Source organism: Trachemys scripta, chromosome 2, assembly GCF_013100865.1.
Source record: "Trachemys scripta elegans isolate TJP31775 chromosome 2, CAS_Tse_1.0, whole genome shotgun sequence".
Taxonomy (NCBI): domain Eukaryota; kingdom Metazoa; phylum Chordata; order Testudines; family Emydidae; genus Trachemys; species Trachemys scripta.
In genome coordinates this window covers 119,788,351-119,809,091 of record NC_048299.1, presented here as the reverse complement: position 1 = coordinate 119,809,091, position 20,741 = coordinate 119,788,351, and the positions used below count along the sequence as shown (strand labels likewise).

General features: G+C 44.0%; 1 protein-coding gene across 2 annotated transcripts in view; it reads right to left on the bottom strand.

Annotated features, from left to right (window-relative positions):
* Positions 1–14,157: 14,157 nt before the first annotated feature.
* Positions 14,158–20,741, bottom strand: part of CLPTM1L (CLPTM1 like) — an 89,993-nt gene continuing 83,409 nt past the window's right edge. For both annotated transcript variants that reach the window (XM_034761482.1, XM_034761481.1), the window contains 2 exons: positions 18,119–18,234; positions 14,158–16,815 (listed from right to left, as the gene is read on the bottom strand). In XM_034761482.1, the coding sequence (XP_034617373.1) occupies positions 16,731–16,815; positions 18,119–18,234 (201 nt within the window). In that variant the 3' untranslated portion in view covers positions 14,158–16,730. The remainder of the gene's footprint in view (positions 16,816–18,118; positions 18,235–20,741) is intronic.

Genomic DNA, 20,741 nt, shown 5'->3' with positions numbered 1-20,741 from the left:
TAATAGCCCCATAACCTCGTGGCCATACAGAAGTTCAAATGGTGAAAAGCCCAAACTGGGATGTGGTACAGCCCTGTAGGCAAAAAGCAACTGCTGCAACACTAGGTCCCAGTCATTGGATTGCTCATTTATGAATTTACATATCATGGCCCCCAAACTAACTAACTAACTAAATAAAAAAAACTTCCATTAAACTTCTCCACCAAGACATTTGTTTGATGGTGGTAAGGGATGGCAACCAAGTGGTTCACCCCCCGAGCTTCCCACAGGCTTTTCATGGTCCCTGCCAGGAAATTAGTTACCGAATCTGTAAGGATGTCAGAGGGCCAACCTACCCTGGCAAAAATGTCTGTTAGTGCCTGGCACACACTTTTAGCACTGGTGTTGCTTAGAGCTACTGCTTCCGGCCATTGGGTGGCAAAATTCATGAAAGTCAGTATGTATTCCTTTCCTCTGGGGTCTTTTTTGGGAAAGGACCCAGAATATGCACAGCTACTCGCTGAAATGGAACTTCAATTATGGGGAGTGGCTGGAGAGAGGCTTTGACCTTGTCTTGGGGTTTTCCCACTCTTTGGCACACCTCACACCTCATAGGTAGAAACATCCTTGCCCATTCCCTCCCAGTGGAAGGACTTCCCCAAACAGTCTTTGGTCCTGTTCACCCCAGCATGACCACTAGGATGATCATGAGCTAAGCTCAAGAGCTTTACCTGGTATTTAGCTGGAACTACCAACTGTCTTTGAGGATGCCAGTCTTCCTGATGCCCACCAGAAAGAGTTTCCTTGTATAAAAATCCTCTTTCTACAACAAACCAGGATCGATTAGAAGAGCTGAGTGGGTTGCTCCGTGCTGCCATCCAAGCTCCCTGGAGACTGTCATCTGCTTCCTGCTTGGCCTGGAACTGTTCCCTTGATGCTGGAGACCTCAGTTCCTCAATGGATTGTGGACTTGGACTTGGTCCCTCTGGAAGCGATGTAGGTGATGGGGCTGTGTCTGTTGACTGTGTGGAAGTAGAGAAAGAACTGACAGGGATTTGAAGGGGATTTCATAGTCAAACAGTCCCCTCTGTTAGCAAGAGTCAGGCTAGCTGTAACCCTAATAACGCGAGATTTGTAGAGGCGAGGATTGTGTGAGGCAAGTGGGAAAGAATTGTGTGAGAAGTTGTTGTGACCTTGTGTTAAATAAGTATGGAATGTAGACTATAGTCTAACTATAGGTGAGAAAAATAAGATATCAGGATGACCTATGTATAAACAAAATGCAGCTGTTGCTCATTATTGTATGTAACAAAGGTATAAATGCTTGCTGTAATTGTTTACCTAGAGAGAGACCTGTTTAGCTCTCTCCCGCTACGCAATTGCTAGAGATAAAAAAAGTATCTGATTTGCTGAGAGTGAGAACTCTGTTTTTCTCCGACAATTGTGAACCGCTCTCCACTGGTGCACTATAGGGTGTTTCAAGTTCCTGCTGAGCCTCTTGTGCAGGTTTAGCTGCTGCTGCCAGTGCAGGGTTGGTGGTGCTCTCTGGCGTTGGAGTTGTAGACAGGGTTGGAAACGCTGGATTCAGTGCTGGCAATGGTTCTGGTGCTGGTGGCTCTGCCCATTCTGGTTTTGGGGCTGGTTCTGGTTGGGTCTCTGGGACTGGATTCACTATTGCTGTTGCAGTCATTGGCAGGGGGTCCGGTTCCACCACCTTAGTTTTGGTCTCTGGTATCACAGACGGGGCCCTGGTAGAAGGCTTTGGAACAGGGATAGGTGTGAAGGTTTGCTTAGCCTGGCTGCAGATGACCATTCCCACCCTCTTGGCTAGCTTCACATAGTTGGCCAAGTCTTCCCTCAACAGCATGGGAATGGGATAATCATCATAGATTGCAAAAGTCCACATTCCTGGCCAGCCCTTGTACTGGACAGGCAACTTGGCTGTAGGCAAGTTTAAAGAGTTTGAGATGAAGGGTTGAATTGTCACTTGGGCCTCTGGGTTGATGAATTTGGGGTCCACTAAGGATTGGTGGATAGCTGACACCTGTGCTCCGGTGTCCCTCCACGCGATAACCTTCTTCCCACTCACTGTTTGTTGGATTCGGTTTGTATATTTCAGGTAAAGGAAAAGAAGAGCAGAAAAGGCAGGATGAGCAGAGAAGCACATTAAGCACACCAGAAAGCTGTTGGAAGAGTTGTGTGCAGAGTGCAGTTTATTTGCTGCAGGCAACAATATGGGCTGCTGTGGACTGTGCCTGGTCTGGTCACCTGAATTTAGAGCAGGGAGCCTGTCTCTCCTTTGGTCTTTCACCTCCTGCTAAACCTAGACAGCATGATGGAGAAATCTGCTTGATCTAAATGCAGAGGGGATAAGAGCCTGATGGGGGGGGGGAGGGAGGGAAAGATGGGAGTAGAACGTTAGGACAAGAAGCCCCTGGGGGTTGGGGGGGCAGAAACTGGGACTGAAGAGGGAAGACTGAGTTAGGGTGGATGTGGAGACAGATTGGCTGGGCAAGTAGACTGGGACTGGAGGTGGGAAGGGGGGCGGGGGGACACTGGGACTAGATGGGCAAAGATACCAGGACTGGGATCTGTGGAAAGAAATGGAGAGGTATTGGGGTCCCATAGGTGGAGGGAGACTGAGGCATAAGCTTTCATGGGCTAAAATGAGTTGGTGGGGGGACTGGGTCAAAGATCCAAGGAGGTGGGACAGGAGCACTGAGATTGGATAAAGAGCCCAGGGAAGGAAATTGTGACTGGGGACAGGAAATGAGGCAGTGGGGATGGCAAAGTTTGACAGAAACTCAGATTTGATGAGGGTCTGGGGGGTGGGGAACTGGGAGTGGCTAGTCAAAGATACTGGAGACTGGGAACTGAGGGGGAAGGGGAAGATTTGGGAATGGCCAGGCATGGAGACCGGAATGAGAAACCTGAGGAGTTGAGACTGGGATTGGTTCTGTGAGGAGAACAGAACTGGGATGTAGCCAGGGATAGGAAAAAAGAAAGGACCGAGGCAAGGACAAGGCATGAGACTGTCGTTTCTCTTCCTATCCCTTGCTTCATTCACTACACACCTTCAAACTTCTGCAACAACTAAAGAATGGATCCTACAGACAAGTCTCCTCTACACGATCCCGATTTATTCCCTGAGCACTGTCCATTTGTGCACTGAACAATGCAGGGTCTTGTGGAAAAAACTGTATGTGATCATGTCTTAATTAGACTTAATACATACACAAGGGGGCTGAATTAAGATTGCACAGGCAAAGTTCCTAACTTTTGAATACTTCAGTTTGTTACCTTAACATTCTTTTAATGTAGAAAGTTATACTTAACGCTCCCTCTCACCCCCGCCAAAGTTTTTGAAAAAGCAAACAGAAATTTCATTTTGTGGCAGCATATTGACATGGATCATCAACAGAACCAGACTTTTTAGATCTGCAACATAGACCTCTACCCCTTGAGCTATCAGAGTAACTAGTAGCAGCAATAGGTTATCACAGCTTTGTGGATGAGACATACTTCGCTAGTGGATTTCAGATATATTTGCTGACAGCATCAGGTTCTGGAGGTATATTCTAGTAGTTATAGACTCTTTGTCCTTTTTTCCCCTGTGCTCACATCTGCTGCTCTCTTTTCTTTACCTTCATGCTGGGTGAGCACAAGCAGACAGAGCACTGAGAACACAGGAAAGACTCTTCCTGTTCTCTCTTCTAGTGCCTTGTACCACAGTGACCCTCCACGAGGAGAAAAAACAGGGAAAATCTGGTTCAGCCTCAGCAGCCCAGGATGGACCATGTTCAGTCACTCTATGGGAATGGTGTTTGCACAATCCAATCAGCACATAGGAGCTGTGAGGGTATGGAGCATGCTCAATGCATACAGGCCTTTAACTTGGCAAAATTTGCACAGATTTTGACCGATGACAAAAGGTCCATCCCTCAGACTGGGATGATCCTGTTGCCAAATTTCCTATTCCAAAATATAGACTCAGACTTTTAAATGCAGAAGGGACTTCATGATCTAATCTGACCTCCTGCACATTGCAGGCTACAGAATCTGACCCGCCCACTCTTGAAATAGACCCATAACCTCTGGCTGAGTTACAGAAGTCCTCAAAGCTTGATTTAAAGACTTCAAGTTACAGACACTCCACCATTTACACTAGTTCAAACCAGCAATTGTGTCCCCAGTCACAATTTCCTTCCCTGGGCTCTTTATCCAATCTCAGTGCTCCTGTCCCACCTCCTTGGCTCTTTGACCCATGCCCCATGCAGCAGAGAAAGGTGAAAATCCCCCAGGGTCTCTGCCAATCTGACCTGGGGGGAAAATTCCTTCCTGACCCCAAATATGGCAATCAGTTAGACCTGAGCATTTGGGCAAGACCCACCAGCCAGACATCTGGGAAAGTATTCTCTGTAGTAACTCAGAGCCTCTCCCCATCTAGTGTCCTATTTCTAGCCACTGGAGATATTTTCCAATAGCAGTTGTGGATGAGCCATATACCACTGTAGGCAATCTCATCATACCATCCCCTCCATAAATTTATCAAGCTCACTCTTAAAACAAGTTAGGTTTTTTGCCCCTACTAGTCCCCTTGGAAAGCGGTTCCAGAACTTCACTCCTCTGATGATTAGAAATCTTTGTCTAAGGTCAAGTATAAACTTATTGATGGCTAGTTTATATCCATTTGTTCTTCTGCCAATATTGGCCCTTAACTTAATTTTTTAACTCCTCTCTCTCCCTGGTATTTATCCCTCTGATGTATTGAGAGAGAGCAATCATATCTCCTTCCAGCCTTCATTTTGTTAGGTTAAACAAGCTATGCTCCTTAAGTCTCCTCTCATAAGGTAGGTTCTCTGTTCCTCTGATCATCCTAGGCCTGGTCTACACTACGGGTTTAGGTCGACTTTAGCAGCGTTAAATCGAATTAAGCCTGAACACGTCCACACGACGAAGCCCTTTCTTTCGACTTAAAGGGTCCTTTAAACCGGTTTCTTTACACCACCTCCGAGGAGGGGATTAGCGATAAAACCGGCCTTTGAGGGTCGGAATTGGGGTAGTGTGGACGGAATTCGACGTTATTGGCCTCCGGGAGCTATCCCACAGTGCTTCATTGTGACCGCTCTGGACAGCACTCTCAACTCAGATGCACTGACCAGGTAGACAGGAAAAGACCCGCAAATGTTTGAATTTCATTTCCTGTTTGCTCAGCCTGGAGAGCACAGGTGACCACGCAGAGCTCATCAGCACAGGTAACCGTGATGGAGTCCCAGGATCGCAAAAGAGCTCCAGCATGGACCGAACAGGAGGTACGGGATCTGCTCGCCATATGGGGAGATGAAGCAGTGATAGCTGAACTCCGTAGCAGTAAAAGAAATGGCAAAGTATTAGAAAAGATCTCCAAGGCCATGAAGGACCGAGGCCATAACAGGGACACACAGCAGTGCCGCGTGAAAATTAAGGAGCTACGGCAAGCCTACCACAAAATCAGAGAAGCAAATGGAAGGTCTGGGGCAGAGCCACAAACTTGCCGCTACTACGCGGAGCTGCATGCGATCCTAGGGGGTGCAGCCACCACTACCCCAACCGTGTGCTATGACTCTCTCACTGGAGAAACACACAGGGAAGACGGTTCGGGGAACGAGGAAGATGAGGATGGAGGTACTGTAGGTAGCTCACAGCAGCAAGGAAGTGGAGAAACCGGTTTCCCCAACAGCCAGGATATGTTTGTGACCCTGGACCTGGAACCAGTAACCCCCGAACTCACCCAAGACCCTCAGGGCACACAGGAGATCTCTGGTGAGTGTACCTTTGTAAATATTTGTAAACATTACACATGGTTTAAAAGCAAGCGTGTTTAATGATTAATTTGCCCTGGCAATCGCGGCCAGTACATCTACTGGAAAAGTCTGTTAACGTGTATGGGGATGGAGCGGAAATCCTCCAGGGACATCTCCAGAAAGCTCTCCTTTATGTACTCCCAAAGCGTTTGCAAAAGGTTTCTGGGGAGGGCTGCCTTATCCCGTCCGCCATGGTAGGACACTTTACCACGCCAGGCCAGTAGCACGTAGTCTGGAATCATTGCATAACAAAGCATGGCAGCGTATGGTCCCGGTGTTTGCTGGCATGCAGACAATATCCATTCCTTATCTCTCTTTGTTATCCTCAGGAGAGTGATATCATTCACGGTCACCTGGTTGAAATGGGGTGATTTTATTAAGGGGACATTCAGAGGCGCCCGTTCCTGCTCTTCTGAACAGAAATGTTCCCCGCTGTTAACCACGCGGTGGAGGGGAGAGGTGAAGTGATCATCCCAGAGAATCGTGTGTGTGTGTGTGTGGGGGGTGGTTTACTTGTGTTTGTGCCGCATGTTAACCGGGAAACCGCAGCCCCTCCTTTTACATTGAAAACCCATTTTAATGGGACAACCCAATTCATCCTTGATATGGGAAATGCGCTGCTGTTTGCAACCTTTCCCGCATGTTAAGAAGGTTAAAAAAGCCAAAACACTGTGGCCTACCATGCTGCCTGCAAGCCAAAATATGCGACCTTGTAATGAAAGAGTGTACCCATTGTTCTCTAAAATGTGTCTTTTTTAACCACCTCTCCCTTCTCCTCCACCAGCTGCAAATGTTTCTCCTTCGCAGAGGCTAGTGAACATTAGAAAGAGAAAATGTAGGACGAGGGACGATATGTTCACGGAGCTGCAGATGTCCTCCCACGCTGATAGAGCACAGCAGAATGCGTGGAGGCAGTCAATGTCGGACATGAGAAAAGCACAATATGAACGAGAGGAGAGGTGGCGGGCTGAATGGCGGGATGAAAAGAGCAAGTGGCGGGCTGAAGACGATAGGTGGCGTCAGCTTGCAGACAGACGGCAAGAGTCAATGCTCCGTCTGCTGGAGCATCAAACTGATATGCTCGAGCGTACGGTTGAGCTGCAGGAAAGGCAGCAGGAGCAGAGACCGCCGCTACAGCCCCTGTGTAACCAACAGCCCTCCTCCCCAAGTTCCATAGCCTCCTCACCAAGAACCCAAGAACACGGTGGGGGGGCCTCCGTCCACCCAGTCACTCCACCCCAGATGATCGCCCAAGCATCAGAAGGCTGGCCTTCAATAAGAGTTAAAGTTTTAAAATGCAGTGTGTCCTTTTCCATCCCTCCTCCCCCACCCATCCCAGGCTACCTTGGCAATTATCCCCCTACTTCTGTGAGGAACTAATAAAGAATGCATGAATGTGAAAAAACAATGACTTTATTGCCTCTGCAAGCGGTGCTCGAATTGGGGAGGGGAGGGTGGAGTGGGGTGGTTGGTTTACAGGGAAGTAGAGTGAACCGGGTCGGGGGCGGGGGTTTGGAGGGTTCATCAAGGAGAAACAAACAGAAGTTTCACACAGTAGCCTGGCCAGTCACAAAACTCGTTTTCAAAGCTTCTCTGATGCGCACCGCGCCCTGCTGTGCTCCTCTAACCGCCCTGGTGTCTGGCTGCGCGTAATCAGTGGCCAGGCGAGTTGCCTCAACCTCCCACCCCGCCATAAATGTCTCCCCCTTACTCTCACAGATATTGTGGAGCGCACAGCAAGCAGCAATAACAATGGGGATATTCTTTTCGCTGAGGTCTGAGCGAGTCAGTAAGCTGCGCCAGCGCGCTTTTAAACGTCCAAATGCACATTCCACCACCATTCGGCACTTGCTCAGCCTGTAGTTGAACAGGTCCTGACTCCTGTCCAGGCTGCCTGTATACGGCTTCATGAGCCATGGCATTAAGGGGTAGGCTGGGTCCCCAAGGATCACGATAGGCATTTCAACATCCCCAACGGTTACTTTCTGGTCCGGGAAGAAAGTCCCTTCCTCCAGCTTTCGAAACAGAGCAGAGTTCCTGAAGATGCGAGCATCATGTACCTTTCCCGGCCATCCCACGTTGATGTTGGTGAAACGTCCCTTGTGATCCACCAGGGCTTGCAGCAGCATTGAAAAGTACCCCTTGCGGTTTACGTAGTCGGTGGCTTGGTGCTCCGGTGACAAGATAGGGATATGGGTTCCGTCTATGGCCCCGCCACAGTTTGGGAATCCCATTTCAGCAAAACCATCCACTATTGACTGCACGTTGCCCAGAGTCACTACCCTTGATATCACCAGGTCTTTCATTGCCCTGGCAAATTGGATCACAGCAGCCCCCACCGTAGATTTGCCCACTCCAAATTGATTCCCGACTGACCGGTAGCTGTCTGGCGTTGCAAGCTTCCACAGGGCTATCGCCACTCGCTTCTCAACTGTGAGGGCCGCTCTCATCTTGGTATCCTGGCGTTTCAGGGCAGGGGAAAGCAAGTCACAAAGTTCCATGAAAGTGCCCTTACGCATGCGAAAGTTTCGCAGCCACTGGGAATCGTCCCATACCTGCAGCACGATGCGGTCCCACCAGTCTGTGCTTGTTTCCCGGGCCCAGAATCGGCGTTCCACGGCATGAACCTGCCCCAGTGACACCATGATTTCCACATTGCTGGGGCCTGTGCCTTGTGAGAGGTCTATGTCCATGTCAATTTCCTCATCACTCTCTTCGCCGCGCTGCAATCGCCTCCTCAGGTGGTCTGGGTTTTGCCTTGGCATGTCCTGGCTCTGCATATACTCCAGGACAATGCGCGTGGTGTTCATAGTGCTCATAATTGCCGCAGTGATCTGAGCGGGCTCCATGATCCCAGTGCTAGCTATGGCGCCTGGTCAGAAAAAAGGCGCGAAACTAGTATCTGATGGACCAGGAGAAGGAGAAAGGGCGGGAGGGCCGAGTGACGACATGGCGTACAGGTACAGGAACAGGGAATTAAAATCAAGAAAGGTGGCTGTGCATCAGGGAGAAACACAAACAACTGTCACACAGAATGGTCCCCCCAAAGATTAAACTGAAAACCCTGGGCTTAGCAGGCCGTTGATTTCACGGAGGAAGGGGAAGCAAATGAATACAGAACAAATCTATTTTTTACATCTTAAGCTGGCAGCCGACGGTGCAGCATGAGTGATAGCCTCTCCAGTATGATGATGACGGATACCAATCATAATATACCATCGTCTACCAAAAGGCAAGGGGCTGCTGCTGTGTAGCAATGCAGCCCCACGTCTGCCAGCCCCACGTCCGCCAGCACCCAGCATCGCCCTCGGCCTCTTCTGGGTGCTTAACAGACAATACTGGGCAATTGGCAGAAAATAGTATACTACGATTGGTAGCCATCATCATCGAAACAGTAGCATGTCTGCCCAGGTGGCCATGATTGACAGCCACTCCAGTACGACGACGATGGGTACCAATCATAATATACCATCGCCTACCAAAGGGCAAGGGGCTGGTGCAATGCAGCCCTACGGCTGCCAGCTCCACGGCTATCACTCATGCTACACCGTCTACCGCCAAAAGGCAGTTAGCAGCTGCTGCTGTGTAGCAATGCAGTCCCACGTCTGCCGGCACCCAGAGGACATATGGTGACGGTGAGCTCAGCTGAGCTGAGCGGGCTCCATGCTTGCCGTGGTATGTTGTCTGCACAGGTAACCCAGGTAAAAAGGCGCGAATCTATTGTCTGCCGTTGCTGTGACAAGGGGGGAGGGGCCTGACGACATGTACCCAGAACCGCCCGCGACACTGTTTTGCATCATCCGGGCATTGGGATCTCAACCCAGAATTCAAAGAAAAGGCGCGAAAGTAGTATCTGACGGACTAGGGGAAGGAGGGAGGGCGGGCCGAGTGACGACATGGCGTACAGGTACAGGGAATTAAAATCAAGAACGGTGGCTGTGCATCAGGGAGAAACACAAACAACTGTCACACAGAATGGTCCCCCCAAAGATTAAACTGAAAACCATGGGTTTAGCAGGCCGTTGATTTGACGGAGGGAGGGGGAAGCAAATGAATACAGAGCAAATCTATTTTTTACATCTTAAGACGACTGTGCAGCGTGACTGATAGCCCTCGGCATCTTTCTGGGTGCTTTGCAGCAAATACTGGGCACTTGGCAGTTAGTGTATGACGATGGTCTTCAGGCCTATTGCACGATCTGCTGCTCGGGGAAGACTCTGCTAATGTGCGATGACCCAACTTGTAATAGGACGGTTAACAGTCGTAATACACCATCTACTGCCAAAAGGCAAGGGGCTGGTGCAATACAGCCCCACGGCTGCCAGCACCCAGATCGCCGATGAAGGCTACCAGTCTACTGCACCGTCTACCGCCAAAAGGCAGTTAGCAGCTGCTGCTGTGTAGCAATGCAGTCCCACGTCTGCCGGCACCCAGAGGACATATGGTGACGGTGAGCTCAGCGGGCTCCATGCTTGCCGTGGTATGTTGTCTGCACAGGTAACCCAGGTAAAAAGGCACGAATCTATTGTCTGCCGTTGCTGTGACGGGGGGGGGGAAGGGCCTGACGACATGTACCTAGAACCGCCCACGACACTGTTTTGCATCATCCGGGCATTGGGATCTCAACCCAGAATTCCAAGGGGCGGCGGAGACTGCGGGAACTGTGGGATAGCTGTGGGATAGCTACCCATAGTGCAATGCTCCGGAAGTCGACGCTAGCCTCGTACTGTGGACGCGGTCCGCCGACTAGAGCACCTAGAGCATTTTATGTGGGGACACACACAATCGGCTGTATACAACCGATTTCAATAAAACCGGCTTCTATAAATTCAAACTAATTTCGTAGTGTAGACATACCCCTAGTAGCCCTTCTCTGCACCTGTTCCAGTTTGAATTCATCTTTCTTAAACACGGGAGACCAGATTGGTCCTGCCTTGAGATTGGACTAGATGACCTCCTGAGATCTCTTCCAACCCTAATCTTCTATGATTCGATGATTTGCACACAGTATTCCAGATGAGGGCCTACTAGTGCCTTGTTTAATAGGAATAACACTTCCCTATCTCTGCTGGATATACCTTGACTGAAGCATCCTAGGATTGCATTAGCTTTTTTCATGGCCACATCACAATTGATTGTAGCTTCTAAGTGATATGTCCCCATCTTATAGCAAAAATTAATGACCTTGCATTTTGTACTATTAAATTTCATCCCATTTCTATTACTCTTGTTTTCAAGTTCATCCAGATCTTCGTGTGTCATATTCCAATCCTCCTCTGTATTAGCAATACCTCCCAACTTTGTGCCAGCCACAAATTTTACTAGCACACTCCCACATTGTGTGCCAAAATCATTCATTAAAATGTTAAATATGACCGGTCCCAATCTTTGAGGAACTCCACTAGTAGTCTCCCTCCAGCTTCATGCATGGAGTTGGAAGAGGTTTTCAATTAAACATATCTAAAAATGGTCATACTGGGTCAGACCAAAGGTCTGTCTAGCCCAGTATCCTGTTTTCCAACAGTGGCCAATGCGAGGTGCATCAGAGGGAATGAACTGAACAGTCATCAAATGATGCATCCCCTGTCACCCATTCCCAGCTTCTGGCAAACAGAGGGTAGGGACCTCATCCCTGCCTATCCTGGCTAATAGCCATCGATAGACCTATTCTCCATAAACTTATCTAGGTTTTTTTTTTTTTTGAACCTTGTTATAGTCTTGGCCTTCACAACATCCTCTAGCAAAGAGTTCCACATGTTGACTGTGTTGTGTGAAGAAATACTTTCTTTTGTTTGTTTTAAACCTGCTGCCTATTAGTGTCATTTGGTGACTCCTAATTCTTGTGTTTTGAGGAGTAAATAACACTTCCATATTTACTTTCTCCACACCAGTCATGATTTTATAGACTTCAACCATATCGCCCCCTTAGTCGTCTCTTTTCCAAACTGAAAAGTCCCAGTCTTATTAATCTCTCCTCATATGGTGAAGCTGTTCCATACGCCTAATAATTTTTGTTACCCTTCTCTGTGTACCTTTTCCAATTCCAATATATCTTTTTTGAGATGGGATGACCACATCTGCACACAGTAGTCAAGATGTGGGCATACCATGGATTTATATAGAGGCAATATAATATTTTTTGTCTTATCTATCCCTTTTCTAATGATTCCCAACATTCTGTTAGCTTTTTTGACTGTCACTGCACATTGAGTGGGTGTTTTCAGAGAATTATCCACAGTGACTCCAAGATCTCTTTCTTGAGTAGTAACAGCTAATTTAGACCCCATCATTTTATATACAGAGATGGGATTATGTTTGCCAATGTGCATTACTTTGCATTTATCAACATTGAATTTCATCTGCCGTTTTATTGCCCCGTCATCCAGTTTTGGGAGATCCCTTTGTAACTCTTCGCAGTCTGCTTTGGTCTTACAAACAGTTGTAAGGATTCAACATATTTTCTCCTCATCTCCTTCTAAAATAGTTTAACTGTTAACTGCAACTCCCCCCCCCCCCCCCCCCCCAAAAAAAAATCAGTTTAAGGCAGACATGGAAAATTTCAGTCCAAATAGTTACATTTTGGCCAAGTTTAAGCAACTGAAAACAGGGTCTTATAATGGAAAGGGTCAGGCAACCTCAATTTACAGGTTTTTCTACCAGTTCCTTCTATAATACTTGTTTTTTCTCAGAATATAAAGCCAAAGGGGGCATTCAAAGAAATTAAAAGGTGAGAAATTCAAAACCAACTAAAATACTTTCAACAAAATGCATAGTTAGGTTTTGGAACTTATTGCAGGGGGATATTAAGATCAAATGCTAGCAAGAGTCAGGATACTGGGCATTTATATGTATAACATATCCAGAGTTCTAATAGCTATTGCTAACAAAAAATTTGGAAGGGATAGAAAAAGCTTTATACTTCACGGCATCTCTAACTATTAGGCTGAGACCTTCATAGTGGAAAAATTATCCCACATCTGCTTACTGTAGGATTTTTTGCACCTTTCTCTAAAGCATCTGTTGCTGGCCTCTGTCACAAACAGGATAGATGAAAGAGTGGTCTGATCCAATATGACAGTTTTTATGACAAGACAAAGGAAGTAGGAAAAGGATACAACCTACAGGGCGAGTGAACAAAGTGATGATTTGCTAATATGCTAGTTCCAAGATTGAGTTCTTATAACATTCTTTGGGTATAGTTTTGTTATGGGCAATTAGCGAAACAAAAGACAAAAGGAAGGAGATGTGGTGAATAGTTAAAGGGAGAGGAAACAGGACAGCTTGAAGAGCAAGTAGAATGATGGTGAGGTGAAGAAACTGAGGAAGGGGATGGGAACAGATGGACCAAACAGCCAATCAGCACAAGGGAATTTCCAGAGTAAAAATGGTAGGAAGCAGTTTGTCCCTGCTGAGGCTGTGTTTTAATTTGCTTCTGCAGCTTGAGTTTGTTTGGCCCCAGAACCTGGTGCATCCCTGGAATTTTTCTTTTTTTGGGGTGGGTGGGTGGGTAGAGAGTAGGGCACCCTTGCAGAGTTTTAGGTGTGGGAAGGTAGGATAACAATAACATCAATGCAGCAGAAAAAAGAAATCAGGAATAACTCCTTGCAGGTCCACCTTGAACATGCTGGCTGATATTTTCAAATATTTTAAGCAACTTTTAAAATCCCACTGTCTATTCTTAATTCTGATAATCCTTTATTAATAGTTTGTGACATTATATAGTTCAATTTCTTGCCACCGTGCAAATGAGAGAGCATTACTAAGGGAGATTTAAGATGTGGTGAGCTTGTCTCAAGTTGCACAAGACAGCCTACTTAACTCAAATGTTTTATTTGTGCATTTTTTAAAATAATGCTTGGGATTTAATTATGGAAGTTCTAAATGTAGCCCTTAAAATCCAACAGAGACCATAGGATTTGTCATATACAATCTATACTAAAATGGTGGTTACTTAGCTCATCTTGTGTGTGAGTGTGCCAGAAGAACACATGTATTATCATGAATACAATGTACATCTATAATCCTGCATTTTAAAATATAATATCTTGCACTTCAATAATATTCTCCTCTGAAAGGCATTGAAGCTCTTTCCATTTATGTTTGAAAAATTCAGGAGGAAAAGATTGACAAATTTTAAATCTATTTCAAACCAAGAGGACGATAGCTCAAAACATGCAGTATTCAATGGAACACCACTTCATCATTTTGTAAGACTATTTTATTGCACTGAAAAAAAGCTTTTAAAAAAGAAATGTCAGTTCCTGTTTCATCCGTCATTAAGTTATGTAACAAATGCAGTAACTAAGTCTTTCTAATAATAGATCAAAACTCAAACTGTTCATCCCACACATGTTTTATTTGCAAATGGAATGCAGGAAACAAATCACTGATTCGAAGCCTGAAAAAGCCTGGTTGCTTTATTACAACATCAAATGTTCTAACCTTCCATTCAGCATTACCATTGTTGTATGGGAAATTATTCATCTTTTATATCACCAGAAGACATGGAAAGTTATGAAGGGTAATAAACTAACAGTACATAAAGATGTAAGAGTGATTTTCAAACAATTACCCACAAAAAAGGAATGTTGAATATAAATGTAAATTACCTGAATGCAGTAATTAGACTTTCAGAGGCCACTTCAGAAAAATTAATGACTCAAATTCATTTTAAAATGGCACAAAAAGGACCAATGTATAAAGTTACTAAATATCAGGACAAGTTATTTTCAACATACAAAACTAGATGTTTACTACTATGAAATAGGAATCCTAGAGCAGTCTGCATAAAAATGCAGAGCTGCAGCTGGCAACATGAGAAAAATCTTGGTTGTCTCAACTTCAATCCCAATCCTACAAAATCTTATGCACATGTGTAACTTTACATTGCTATAGCAGTGTAAAAGGATTTTAGTAGAAATGAGAATCAGGCCCTTGGAACTACTGAATTGTAAAGTGGCCTTAAAGTGGGCATTAAACTAATATCCATTTTATGACAGCTTTACACTATCAGAATGGTGTAAAGGGACCTCAGTGTAAGTGAAGTTAAGATCCAGTAGGACTACTCAGTGTGTCAAATTAGGCACATGCCTCGTCTTTACAGGACGACAGCCTTTGTGCTTTCAAACCACTGCAACACTGGGATTTGACAAAGCCTACTGTATAAAACAAACCATTGTTTTCTATTTATGACAAAATTACAGCAACATTTTCTTCACTTGAACTATTTACATTTTGATTTAGTGGCATATTGAAGTAAAAAAAACAAACAAAAAAACCCCAAAAAACTGTTCTGACAGCCCACCAAAAATACGCAGTAAATTAAAAGAAAGACGTAGCTTTGGTCAGCAGTGTTGGTTTTTTCCACATAAAATCTCTAGAAGTTAATCAATTCAACTTTAAAACAAAGCATTTAATTAAACTAGGCTTTAGCTGCTAATGCTGGTTCTGGGAATCAAATGTTTTGTTTATTAATGCGAGGAAAGCAACATGTATTTTCAGTGTTACTCAATGCAGGTTATTTAACTATAGAGCTCACTAAATGCAAGTTGTTATTTCATAAAACTGCATAATGGGGGTTCTAAATGCATACTGTTCTACTATTTGAATATACTTTATTTTAGCATATTCTAACAATTTGCAAGAAGTGCTGAATTTCAGTGATAAATACAATATCCAAACTGATAACATGATAGGAAGCTAGAGTGACACTTCACCCTTTAAACATTGTTGCTACTGGAAATAAAATTAACTTATGGGCGCATTTTGAAGGTTGTTTTACTTATGCTTTTTCTATAAATAATATTCTGAGCAAGTATCAGTTCAAGCAATCCCCTTCCAATTAGCTGAATGCTGTATGTTTTCTTTACCTAATTTAAAATACAAATCAAGAGGACTAGGAAACTTTTGCCTGTGAAAGCATATGAGAGTTGGCACAATAGTTCACAATGGGGTCTATCATGCAAACATGTAAGGCTGCAAGACTGATTCAGAGAGGTATTTTCCTAGTACATCAAAATGCTTTGTGTCAGTCATATAAATACCCATTTTAATGGGGAATCAAGGGACCCTGGCTAGCAATGCAGGAAAGGTTTATGCAACTTTATATATGTACTAAAAATAGTCACTGACAGTTGCTCCACATGCTCACTAGCTTTTTACAATAAAAATCTCTGCCATTTAAAAATAAATTAAGATTTAAAGTCATATCATGGTCTAAAAGCGTGACAATATTTTAAGAAGTTTAACTGTTTGGGTTACTTTCCCCTTCCTTCCAGGAAGACTATTTTAAGCCAGAGGACTCTTATTTCGAAGTTCCATACAACTTAGGTCAGCCATGAGATTTTAACCCCCCATCAATTTGAGCCCTTCCATGTCCGGTGTCAACCTAGAATGGTGTTGTGTGATGCAGTTTAAAGTGTATATTCCAGAAGTTATACCTTTAAATTCTAACAACCCCTGGTTCAGCAGTGATGCTCTATTCTGCTATAACAATCACAGCCTACCTGTACTCTTCATGGCCTAGTAGCCCTTTACCAAATAAAGGTACCACATGACCAGTTAATTGGGCTATCTCAAAACACACACTAAAATGTTCATCATAACAATAAAGACAAATTAATATTCGTTTAAATTTTCATGTAAGAGAAGTTTAAATATGTTTAACTATTGTTTAAGTGACATCTGGCAGAAACATTGGCAGACTTCTTCATAAAGACATAAAAGGGATCTTGAAACATCAAAGAACCATCAAAAATAGATTTTGGCAACGCAGAAGATGTATTGTCCATGGAGTTCTGTCAAAGCTTTAAAAAATACTCTTATTAAATAATCCAATCTTTTTTTCTTCATTAAGATCAAATAATACACATAGCCAGCAGCAGTCCAGAAATAGTCTTCTACTGTTAACTATTCTCTGTGGGGTTTTCTTTTCAGCTTTTCTTCATAAGACTCTCCATATTCATTCACTCTGCTCTTATCCACAGGATATAGCCTTGCAGATAAAATAACACACATTAGTTACATGATGCAATGATTCGTGGTAAAAGACAGTGTACCCCACTGTTTAATCTGCCAAAAACTGATTCCTTATTCATCAATCAGAAGAAGCTGGACTGTTTTAAATATCACTTTCCTTAACCTGTTTTAGTACTCCTAAATCAGTTTAAATAAAGCTAAAACTTTAAAAGAACCACCATATAATATTTACTTAAAACATTAAATAGAGTTTAATTTTCTATTTTAAATTTAACTTTGTTTACATAATACAGGACTTGAAAAACATACCAGATACCTACTAGCTGGAGGACTAAAACCCACTAGTTATTCAAAGCTAGAAAGAAAAGGTAGTCATGAAGGGAGAACTTCCACCAACTAGCACTTGGAAGTGCCTTGCTGAGAAGGCCAATAACCGTCACCAGCTGCTTTGTGCTGTCTCTAGACCCTACCTGGAGACTTCATAGTTTAGATAATACTTAGTCCTGCTGTGAGTGCAGGGAACTGGACTAGACCTTTCGAGGTCCCTTCCAGCCCTATGATTCATCTTTCAGATCAGTCTTCGCCTTGCAAATCTGAAGCTCTACTCACCTTTAGCCTTGAGTCTCCTCTCCCCTGCATACTACAAAAGGCTGTCAACAGAATGGGACATCTCTGTTGCTAGTTTAAATGTCTTTCCCTCTCTGTCTCCTTTTCCGTCCTATTTCCCAGTGAATAACTCCAAAATCTGCTTCTGTTCTTAATATTCCCATCCAACAACAAGAAACTGACATGAATTATTGACAACTACCCTGCTGCCACAGAGTTCTGCATAGCAGCAGCAGTGAAAATTAGGAATCTTATTAATATCACTCTGCTGCATGGCAAACTAAATAGCAGAAGTATTGGAGCTGTCTGCAGACTCAGGAAGATTATGCTATTAGTTCACTTTTGGAATGTTAGTTTTAAGTTTTAAGAAAGCAAGCTTAGATTTTGTTAGAACTGATGGTGTAGGTTCCTCCCTCACCAAATAAGGGTGAGTAATCAGACTCATGAGCTATTTATGTTTAATTCTCAAAGCATGAGTAACTCACTCCTAAGAGACCCTATATGATTGATAAGAGTATAGCTTGGGACTATCAGATTCCAAAACACATTACACTGTACATTAACATACTAAGAGAGAAGTCTTAAGTCAGCCCTAAACTATTTTTGTCTCTTGTATCGGACTAATTACTGTTGACATAGCTGCATGGATCTACAGTTGACAAACAACAGTGAAAATGGATAAAAAGAAGAGTAGGGATGGAGGGAAAACATACCATCTTTGGTAAAGGTAGACGAGGAATACCACATCATCCCTAAAACATGCCAGCCTATGCGATGTTGGCATAGTGATGATAAAAGCAAAGATATCATCAATGAAGGTGTTGAATGCCTATAAATATAAGAAATATTTTCAGCAAAGGTATCAAGTATAGTTCAGTTGGTAGCACATTAACTCTATTGTCAGTTTCAAATATCACACCAGGACTTGGGCTACTACCCAGGTCTGAGAACACAGTGCACTATTTAAGAACTAATAGGCAAACCTCAAAAAACAGCCAGAACTTTGAACCGGAGAAGTTACAGCCAGGTTAAAGACAAAAAATGGATCTGCCTGCACCAGTATCTGCATTTGGCAGTGAGGTGCTAACTTAAGGTCTGCCTGCCTGTATTGGCAATGTCACCAGTCTAGTTTGTTAGGTTTAGGAAGCATTTTATCTTTGTTTTTCTTGTAACCATTTCTGACTTTGATGCCTCATTACTTGTACTCACTTAAAACCTCTCTCTTTGTAATTAAATAAACTTATTTTATTCTTTAATCAAAACTAATTCAGTTTTGTGAACAGTGTGTGTAACTCCATTTGAGGTGGCAAACTATTGTATCTTGATCCCTTTAGAGGGGCCACTTGGGGCGGCAAAAACGCTGGAGCCGGCCCTGTTCATCGTCTAAATATTTTATTTTTTATCATAACTTAAAAAAACCCCACAGGTTTACAATGATGCCACATTCCTGATTCGGTTGAAAATGTGAGGATTCATGAATACCTCATTGATCACTTTCACTTTGTGGAGAACCAGTTACCCATTAATCCTTAAATTACACATGAACAACATGTAATTTAAAAATCTTTATTAAACTCTTAAACCAAAATGTATTTTCCTTGGTCTGCCAAAAAAAAGTTTGTCCATCAAAACCATTATCTCTCTGCCACATTTAAACTGTCTGCTTCCTCCCATTTAGGTATTAGCTTCTCAAAAAAAAAAAAAAATAAATATATATATATATATATATATATATATATATATATATATATATATATATATATATATATATATATAGGTTTTTTTTAAATGGTTAATGGCAAAAAATTTTCTTTGGTGATTGCTTTTTGCTGCTTTTGTTTAAGAGCCAAAATGTTTTTGCTGATTCATTCCAAATAAAATTCCCCCTCAAGGCAAAACCAAGCCTGAAAATGTTTAAGCCCATAAGTGAATGTTTGAGAGAGTTGTAAGCAACTGGAAAAGACATTTACTGTGGAAGCAGGAAACCTTTGCTATAGAGGACTGACAGGTATGACATATGTAAATAGTTTTGCAGTTTTTTTTATATTGGTTTTAAAAACTGTACTATGGTCACAGACAACCTTCATAGCACATGGATATGTGCACCTTCAGAGCTCCAATCATAAGGCTCTAATATCGATAAAATGACCAGTTACGACAAGTAGCTAGAATATATAAAGTTTATTCTCAGTTTTTGGAAACAAACCCCAAATTTCTCATATCATCGCAGTTATAATACAAAAGAACTGGTCAGGCAAAATCGTCTACTATGTACCGCGCAAGTGGGTATAAGAAATTCAAAGTACACACCCTAAAGAAACCAAAGTGGGTGAAATTCTGCTGGTTTCCTTGTTTGTCTCAAAGAACTAGCAAAAATACATCACTACTATGCAAGACAACAATCCAATCTGTGGGTCAAAATATCCAAAGATATTCTGCATTTAAACTCTAATATCTACCTCTATGTTCTATACATGTCACCAACCAACTCCCCGTTATGACTAAGACTATGATCAGATGTTTGGGAAATTACTTAAGCACTAGGAAGAATTATCTGTGAGGACATAATGTGCTCACAGACAGAATGAGACTTCATCCTCACTGAGGAAACAAGCACACATTCAGACTGCACACACCTACCACAGCATCCCAAAGCACACACATTTCACCATGAATAGAAAGAAAAAATAAAGTGTGTGGTAAAGGCATGGTCTATACCGGGGTGGGCAAACTACGGCCTGTGGATCAGGTCCAGCCCATCAGAACTTTTAATCTGGCCCTCAAACTTCCGCAGGGGAGAGGGGTAGGGGTTTGCCCCGCTCTGGCGCTGCTCCCACCCCAAGCAGCTCCCATTGGCCGGGAACTGCAGCCAACAGGAGCTGCAGGGGCAGCGTCTACAGATGGGGCAGTGCGCAGAGCCACCTGGCTGGCACCATGCCTCCATGTAGGAGCCGGAGGGAGAATTGCTGCTGTTTCTGGGAGCTACGGGGGCAGCGCCTGTGGATCGGCAGTGCGCAGAGCTGCCTGGCTGGTGCCATGCCTCCTTGTATAGGAGCCAGAGAGTGGACATGCCGCTGCTTCCGGGAGCTGCTTGAGGTAAGCACCGCCCAGAGCCTGCACCTCTGAGACCCCTTCCGCCCAGCTCCCCAACCCCCTGCCCCAGCCCTGATCCCCCTCCACACCTCCAAACCCCTCAGTTCTAGCCCGGAGCACCCTCTTGCACCTCAAATCCTGCATTCCCAGCCCCACCTCCCAAGCTGGAGCCCCCCCCCGGCCAATATCCAATTTCGTGAGCATTCATGGCCCACCATACAATTTCTACATCCAGATGTGGCC